We start from the raw sequence: 9,367 nt of genomic DNA, 5'->3' as shown, positions 1-9,367 counted from the left end.
TTAACGCCCTACAAATAATGGTTGGTATGTTGTAATTAATGGCAGGCAGGGTAGGCCATTTTTCTCATCACAGATTTCCGACCACATTTTTTTTTTCCACATCAACGATACACCATTAATTAGTGTATCGATCTTATTTTAACTCATTCAAATTTATTCAATTTATCCACTTGAACCGGTAATTTGCTAGAAATCTGGGAGGATTTTATAGGTTGACTCTCTTACACATTTTGAATAATCACCACGGAAAAATGTAAAATGAAGTGATTTAATATCTCTCAATAAATAATGAAGATGAATAGTAATATCGTTATTTCATGAAATTGAAATAGATCATGGGTCAAATTGCACTCAGGCTGTTACTCTAAGTTTTTATATCAATAATATCCTGGTGGTTTACTTTTTTCCCCTTCGTTTGGTGGTGTATCGGGAAATGTGGGCTTTACTACTCGAATAGAATTCAAGTAGTCACCGATCTTTAAAAGGTGAGAAAAATTACAGTGTAAATTCTATAGTCAGTTTCCAAAAATTATAACCGATAAACTATAGTGTATTTTTTATGTATTAATATATAATATTTTTATTTTTTAATATATTTTTATATAATTATTCTTGGTTGACTGGCCAAATATGTAACTTGCCCATACAATAACTGGACACAGCCTAGATAGGCCACCTTTGAGTTGGAGCCCTCTTTTGGGACCATCCACATTCCATTCATGTCATTATAACCCCATAATCTCAGAAATCATTTGCTCCATTAGTCTCCTCTCTCTTTTTGACTCCATTAACATTTTCAAATTCTTAATTTGAGAGTGAGATGCAATCAATTGCTTATTCGACCAAAAAAAAAATCAATTGCTTAATTAGCATACTCCATCCAATGAAACAAAGCAAATCAAAACGTTAATTATGACAACAACGTGAATACTCCTTTATGCAACAACACTCCTTTAATCAAATTAAACTTAGGCCCACTCAAATAATAGAAACACTCTGAATTTTATAATATAATTGCAAAAAAGCAGTAACAACAGTTGTCAAGCAAAGCGTGTTTTGGTGTTTGTAAGCAGGAAAAAAAGGTTAAAATAATGATGACGATAATAATTTTTCCTCATACTATGTTTTCTTAAAACTGAATTTCAAAGTCCTGATTTGCTTTTTGAATCCTCCACCCATATATCTTTCTTCAAACCCTAGAGAGAGAGAAAAAGAGGAGAAGATTCTGATCAAAGAAGAAAGTGGTTGGTACGAAATTAAAAGACAGAAATTTTGGAAAAGAAAACTCATCTATTTCTTCATCATCGTCTCTTTCCTTTAGTTTTTTTCAACCTACATAATCATTTCCCCAGTACAAATCTGACCTTCTTTCAAACACCTTATCTTCATGAATCTATCTTAGTACTTCTAGCTAACTGAACTTTCCATTTTCTCCTTACACTGAAGAAAAAATGGCGCCGTCTGACCATCCCACTTCCAAAGGCCAAGCATGGTGAGTACTAAAATTGTCACTCCTTCTTCTTCATTTATTGTTTAATCAGATTAATTCACTGATTTTGTTCTTCCTACATTATCAGGTTTTGTACTACAGGTTTACCTAGCGATATCATCATCGAAGTTGAAGATATGACCTTCCACCTTCACAAGGTCAGTAACCTATGCGAAATGCTTAGATAATTAACTAACTATATGTTTCTTATTTTTTGTGTGTGCGTTTCTGTCTGTTGTTTCAGTTTCCTCTGATGTCAAAAAGTAGAAAGCTTCATGAGATGATAACAGAGCAAGAGACAAATGTAACAAGCACTAGAATCCAAAAACCTGCTGAACGAGACAACGATGCAGGTGATGGTGACGAAGAGATTGAAGAAGAAACAGAGGAGATTGAGGAGGACCAGCAATGTTGTATTTCATTCCCTGATTTTCCGGGAGGTTCAGAGACATTCGAGACGGCTGCCAAGTTCTGCTACGGTGTGAAAATCGAGCTGTCTGCAACGAATGTTGCTCCACTGCGCTGTGCGGGTGACTACTTAGAGATGACTGAAGAGTACTCCGAAGATAACCTCATTTCCAAAACGGAGAGGTTTCTTTCACAAACTGTGCTCAAGAGCATTAAGGACTCCATCAAAACACTTAATTCATGTAAGAACGTCTTGTCGTTAGCAGAAACACTCGGCATTGTTCAGAGATGCATTGACGCCGTTGCTGTTAGAGCTTCCGCTGCTGATCCGTCTCTCTTCGGCTGGCCAGTGAATGACGCCGCCATTGAAGCAAATACTCGCCGTAAAGGTGCCTCTAGAACCGGTGGTATGGATTCGTGGTTCGAAGAGCTGGGGCACTTGAGTTTACCTCTGTTCAAGCGTCTGATTTCTGCCATGAAAGGTAGAGATTTGAGTTCAGAGGTTATCGAGAGCTGTCTAATGTTTTATGCCAAGAAGTACATTCCAGGAATTTCACGTTCGAGTAGGAAGGCATCGTCTTCTTCAATACCTTCAGAGAATGAACAGAGAGAACTTCTGGAGACAATAATTACAAATCTTCCTGCAGAGAAAAGCTCAAATGCCTCAACAGCTACAAGAATTCTCTTCGGATTACTGAGAACAGCGAATATACTGAATGCTTCGGAAGCTTCTCGAACTGCACTGGAGAGGAAAATCGGATCTCAACTGGAACAAGCCACATTGGACGATCTACTCATTCCGAGCTATTCTTATCTGAATGAAACGTTATATGATGTCGCTTGTGTGGAGAGAATATTAGGATATTTTTTGAACGGATTGGAGGAGAGATTGACGACTAGTATTCAAGGCGAAGAAGAGAACAGCAGAGGTAGATCCGCGGCGTTAATGTTAGTCGGTAAGTTAATCGACGGTTACTTATCGGAAATCGCTTCGGACAATAATTTGTTGCCGGAGAAATTCTGTGAACTAGCTGTTGCATTGCCGGATCAAGCTAGACTCTTTGATGACGGCCTTTATAGAGCCGTCGATGTGTATCTCAAGGTAATTAATGACATTTTCAGAAATAAAAAGTTTATTCATTTGCTTAGTTTCAATAAATTTGTGTTCTAACATTGTTAAGCTAAATTCGTTAGGCGCATTCATGGATATCGGAGGCGGAGAGGGAGAGAATTTGCGGAGTAATGGATTGCCAAAAGCTAACACTAGAAGCGTGTACACACGCAGCTCAGAATGAACGGCTTCCACTCAGAGCCGTAGTTCAGGTACTGTTCTTCGAGCAACTTCAACTCCGGCAAGCAATCGCCGGAACTCTTATGGTCGCCGACGTTGCTCCGGGAGACATCCCACGGCTATCAATTTTGGACGGCGGAGAAGGGGACAGAGAGAGTGGAGAGGAAGAGGAAACGACAGGAGTAGTTGGGGTGGCACGTGCACAGGAAGGTAGTAGCACGTGGAGGAACGCAGTGAGAGAGAATCAGGTGTTACGCTTGGATATGGATAGCATGAGGACGCGAGTACAAGAACTGGAACGAGAATGCTCTACAATGAAGAAAACAATCCAGAAGATAGATAAGGTAGGGAAACACGGCGGCGCCGGCGGCGGAGAAAAAGGAGGAGGGTGGAGGAGCAAGTTAGGGTGTAAATTCAAGACGCAAGTGTGTGACTCGCATGAGCCAACCGTTGTGGAGGGCAGGAAAGGACGGGGCCACCGTCATCGTCAATAAAAGCCAAATAAGAAACAAATCAGCTTCTTCTACCTAATGGTTTTTTTTAGTTTTAAATTATATCTGTTGTGCCGTAATCCAGAAATTGTTTGTTTTCCAACTTATTCTTTAGTGGACAGATTCTTTTTTGTTTGTTTGCAAGTTGCTGTATTTTTCTATATTTAGATCTCAATGACGTCTATACGAGTGAAAGCACTGTTAGTAACGGATCTAGATTTTGGATTTGTGGGTGCTTAATTTTTTTTGATGTAAAGTTACAATACATTATATAAGTACACAATTAATTGAACACGCCGATGAAAAAGTTAAGAAGAAAACTCATGTTAATATTATGGACACCGTAAATATATGGTGAAAATGCAATAGGCCAAAAAAAAAAAAGAAGATTGGTGGATTTTACCTTCTAAAGGAACTCTTCATCTTTAAAAGGGATCGAACTTTGGGATTTTTTTTTCTTTGCTATAGAGAATTAGGTAAATTAAAAGAAAAACATAAAGTTAAAATACAAAGGTTAGCCCAAAAAAAAAAAAGTAGTATTGGATTGAGAAATTGTGCTTGAAAAATAAAAAAGAAGACCTAATTGAAGAAATATTTAAAAAAAGGAAAAGAAGAAGATAGAAAGTAGCCTAGAATATAAGGAAAAGAAATAGTTTGCTTGGTTAAAAATTGTTGCGCTGGGATTGTGTTTCAAACCCCCGCCACTAACCAGCATTAAATTTTCAACGCCATTCCCTAACCACAACACCGATCACTGTTTCTATTTCGTGGGTGCTTTCTGACCTTTTATATTCATTTCCTTAAGTTTGCTACGGAATTATACCTACCTTAAGTTAAGGTTAATGGGTGAAAAACACCCAAATTTTACATGTAGATCCGCCCATGAGCACGGTGGTTAAGAAGTTGCAATTTGGCTAGTAATGTTTGGAGTTTGATTCTTAGTGATCACTCCTTTAATATCCAGTTTAACTTTTTATAATCCAATTTTAGTGATGTGGAAAATTATCTATTCGATATTTTATGAATATATGTCTTATCTCCAAAAGCCTTATGGTTTTTCCACACATGTGAATGTGAGATACACGAGGTAATTTATGTATGAACGATCTCGGAGTATAACAGAGGAGAAAATTACTCAAAATGTGATAATAGAGGGGAAAATTGAACCTTCTCCTAGGAATAATTGAAGGACAGAAAAATGCGAATCTGAAGTGGAGGACCAAAATTGGAGCTATTGAAGGGCAAACTCGTCTCTTCTCTGGATGACAGTGAACTATGAATATTATGATGAACTACTTTTTGTTTTGATGAATCTAAAGTTGCTTTTGAAAATAGAGTGGTCAGTGTCGCCTTGTTGGCAGGGTAGGAACATCACTTGCCTTGGGAATTTGTAGTTTTAAATGGACATCAAACACTCAATAGTATTATTTGTTGCTTAGCGGTCATTGAGCCAACTAAGTATTGTATGGGAAAAATTAAGTTCATGTATAGAATTAATTATGAGGTGACATGTCATGATATGTGGACCAGTAAAGAAGGAATGACAGTTGGCGAAGAATAGTTGAAGAGACACGAATTTTAGCAGGCACGAGCAAAGATCCAAGAAAACCAGAAGGGATAGGTGCTCAGACCTCTTGGTATTCTGAAGACGCATCTGAAGAATGCACCTAAATAGCAAAAGGGGTATAGATACATATTATTGGTAATTAATAGACATTAATTACAGAAAACGTTATAGAATCTGTATTGAATCAGTTATGATTACCAATTATAACGCTACATTAAAGGCAAAATACATAAGTTGCTACCTGACCTATGGCTCAAATCCCCCTTACACACTTTTTGTGGACGATAATAATATTACACACGCAACCTTTCTAAAGTGTATCTAGTACACACCATCTTTTTGTTGATCAACTTTTCAAAATATGTGTAATATCACGCACTAATAATATCGTGACACGTGTCAAAACAGAAAGAAAATACAATAAAATACCTAATTTACACCATAATTAAAATTTCTTCTTTAAAAAAAGAAAAAATAAATAAAAAAGATCCCCCTTTCCCGCTTTTAGTAATTCCTTCCCCCCCTGCCCCAACCCGCTTAATCATCATCTCCACAATCTTTCCACCATTAACGCCATAGTTAGTAGCACCGTGTCCCATTTTCTCAATATTGTCAATGGAGCTTGACTCTTAGAGATGAATAAGAGCTAAAGATGCCCATCTTCTTCTATAAAAAAGTTTTTTTTAATTAAAATCACCATTGTCATAACAGTACCACTACCGCCATTAATTTTTAGAGCAAAATCCACAAACACTATAAACCCCCTTTTCCAACCCATTCAATTAAAAAAAATTGAAGTCAAAGAAAGAATCAGCAGATCTGAAAATAAAATTATGAAAAAATATAGAGAAACTAGTCATTGATTTCATTAGCAGATCTGAAAGGGTTAAATCTTGGAGGAGATGACTAATAATTTAGAACTTGGATCTAGCTCTACAATTATTGTTGTGTTTTAGAGTTTAATCTATGGAGAAGACAAAGTGGGTGACCAGGAGAAGAGGAAAACGTGTGGGGTGGTAGGGTGTGGAAAAAGGACCAAATTATTTGGAGATGAAATAGTTAAAAATAGAAAAAGAAGAATTGACTCAAAAAAAGTTTAAAAGTAAAAAAAGCTGGACATATGGCGTTTAAGTAATGATTAAGACCCAAAAGTTTTACATTCACCCGCCTCTTTTACGTGTAAAATACGCGCGTGCCATCTGTCAAATGTGGGTGTACTAGATACACTTTAGAAAGGTTGCGTGTGTAATATTATTATCGTCCACAGAAAGTGTGTAAGGGGGATTTGGGCCATAAATCACGTGACAACTTATGTATTTTGCCTACATTAAATGCCATTAATTGTCCATAATGACTCCATTATGAAAGGAAAAAAACATATTACTTAGAAATAACTATAAAAGGTGAGGAGTGAACATTTGTAAGGACACGAAATACTATTGGAATATACTGATTTACTTTGCTTTCTATTCAATTATTATTTACATCAATTATTCCTATTTCTACTTGATTATCAGTAATCCGAGTTCTTCTAAAAATAAGCTTTGACCGAAATCTCTATTTTTGGTTAAACAAATTGGTTCCATTACCGGGAATCTGATAATCGTCTGCTTTCCAAATCGATTCTTTTATCAAAAACGATCATGTCGAATGTCAACGACAATAACCAACACAATTTACCACCTCAAGATCCACAACATCAAATGAACGATCCAAATGATAGAACCCCACCTCCTTCGCCACAACATTCTCAGCGACAATCACGAGGGGGACTCCAAACGGATCTGAATCAAATGAAAATGGCAGAGTTGCAAATGAACAAGCTCTCGATGAAGCTCTTAAAAAATTAATTGCCCAATAAGTCAACAACGCTCTCCAGGCTTTTACTAGCCAGTTGCCGGTTGCACCACCGATACCAACTCCAAATAACAACACTTTGGAAAATTCTCGTTCTGGACTCGTTAATTCAGGTAGTGGTGGAACTCCCAACGAGTTTCACGATGGAGAACCAGGTAACATAGTCAATTCTGATTTATAAAACTTAGTATTAACTTTGTAGAAACAGCTCAAGGAGCAAAACGACCGCATAGAGCAAATACCTGGAGTACCGCCTGTAATCAAGGGAATAGATACGGATAAATATTCACAACAACCTTGGAAGCCAAGTGCTGCTCCTCTACCAATTCCGAAGAAATTTAAGATGCCCGATATTCCAAAGTACGATGGAACAACTGATCCACGAGACCACATGACTGCATTTACAACTGGTGTAAAGGACAACGACTTGACCAAACAAGAAATTGAATCCGTATTGGTCAAAATATTCAGTGAAACACTTACTAAGGGAGCATTAACATGATATTCTCTTTTACCCGAAAATTCTATAAATCTTTTGCTGAGCTTGCGAATTCATTTATCAAAACACACTCGGGAGCTCAAAAAGTAGAAAAAAGAATGGAGGATATTTTCAAAATAAAGCAAGGACATTCGGAGCTGCTTAGAGAATTCATAGACAGATTCCAGCGTAAAAGGATAATGATGCCGCGCGTACCTAATAACTGGGCAGCTATGGCTTTTGCTAGTAATTTAAATAAGAAAAGTTCAGAAGCCACGAGACGATTCAAGGAAAGTCTACATGAATTTCTAGCAACAACCTGGAATGATGTTTACAACAGATACAACACGAAGTTGAGGATAGAAGAAGATACTATCTCTCGGTCTTAAAAAGAGGAGAGGGTAAGTTCGAGACGTGCTGAAACTAAAAAAAAGGTCCGATAAAAATATATACGAGCCCTACATGGGACCAACAGGAAGAGACTCGTGTTCAAAGTAGGATAACTCAAGGTACGATCATAGATCAAGAGATAGAGAGTGAGGCTCATCATCAAGGTTTGGAAAAGTGCAAAACGCACGAGAAACGCGAGATGATGATAGAGGCTCGAAGGAAAAATTTGGCGGTTACAATTTCAATGTTAGCACGTCAGAGTTAGTAGCAGTATTAAGAAGCATGGGTGATAAGGTGCGGTGGCCAAAGGAAATGAGATCAAACCCGAATAGGCGAAATCCTGATTTCTGGTGCGAGTTTCGCAACGATCATGGTTACAAAACGGCAGATTGTAGATTGCTACAAGGTGAAATTGACCATTTGTTAAAGCAAGGATATCTAACCGAATTGTTTAGTGAAAAAGGTAAGCAAGCGTATATGAAGAACATGTAGGAGCCCCCTAAACCTCCTTCACCAAAAAGGACAGTTAATGTTATAAGCAGAGGAAAAGAAATTAATGGCGTGACATATACGGCAACCAAGAAAGTTTCAAAGATTACAGTCACACATGGGAAGCGGGTTCGACGTGTTTTGGAAGAAGAAAGTATTACATTTAATGATGCAGATGCAGATGCAGATGGCGTACTAACTCCACACAATGATGTACTGGTAATATCTTTACTTGTACATGACACTAATGTGAAACGAGTTTTAATTGATCCAGGTATCTCCGTGAACATCATTTTGCTAAGAGTGTTAAACGAAATGCAAGCTGAATATAAGCTAGTACCCAAGGCGCATACTTTATCTAGTTTTGACAACTCAAGTGTCAAGGGGAGGTAATACTCACAACATTCGTAGAAGGAGTGGTCAAAGATACAAAATTTCAGGTGGTAGAGATGGATATGGCTTATAATATGATTCTCGGTAGACCATGAATTCACGAAATAGATGTTGTGTCGTCTACCCTGCATCATGTTATTAAATTCCCTTCACAATGGGGAATACATCAAATCCGTGGTGATCAACAGACATCTAGGAGCATCAACTTCATAGCAGATTTAAGCGCAAAAAATGAAGAAAAATAGCAATTACAGAATCTAGTTGAGGATGCTGCAACACAAGCCTCAACTAAACACGGGCGGACAGATGTAGACTCGAGGCCCGATTCCATCTAAGAACTAGAAGAAAATGAAAACATCAAAACGACGATTGAAGAGTTGGAAGCTGTAGAACTATTCACATATTGGCCTGAAAGGAAAGTCTACATTGGGGCCAACCTAAGCCACGAAATGAAAGGTAAGTTGACTGAATTTTTGAAAACTAACATGGATTGTTTTGCTTGGTCCCATTCTGA

The 9,367-nt window shown here is 37.6% G+C and overlaps 1 protein-coding gene across 1 annotated transcript; it reads left to right on the top strand.

The window, feature by feature from the left end:
- Positions 1-1,042: 1,042 nt before the first annotated feature.
- Positions 1,043-3,895, top strand: LOC107826680 (BTB/POZ domain-containing protein At5g66560). Its single transcript, XM_016653690.2, has 4 exons — positions 1,043-1,492; positions 1,578-1,647; positions 1,734-2,999; positions 3,092-3,895. The coding sequence occupies exons 1-4, from the start codon at positions 1,452-1,454 to the stop codon at positions 3,680-3,682; spliced, it is 1,968 nt and encodes a 655-aa protein (XP_016509176.1). The 5' UTR covers positions 1,043-1,451; the 3' UTR covers positions 3,683-3,895.
- The last annotated feature ends 5,472 nt before the right edge of the window (positions 3,896-9,367 follow it).

The sequence above is a fragment of the Nicotiana tabacum genome, chromosome 3 (genome assembly GCF_000715075.1).
Source record: "Nicotiana tabacum cultivar K326 chromosome 3, ASM71507v2, whole genome shotgun sequence".
Taxonomy (NCBI): Eukaryota; Viridiplantae; Streptophyta; class Magnoliopsida; order Solanales; family Solanaceae; genus Nicotiana; species Nicotiana tabacum.
This window is presented reverse-complemented; position numbering and strand designations above follow the sequence as displayed.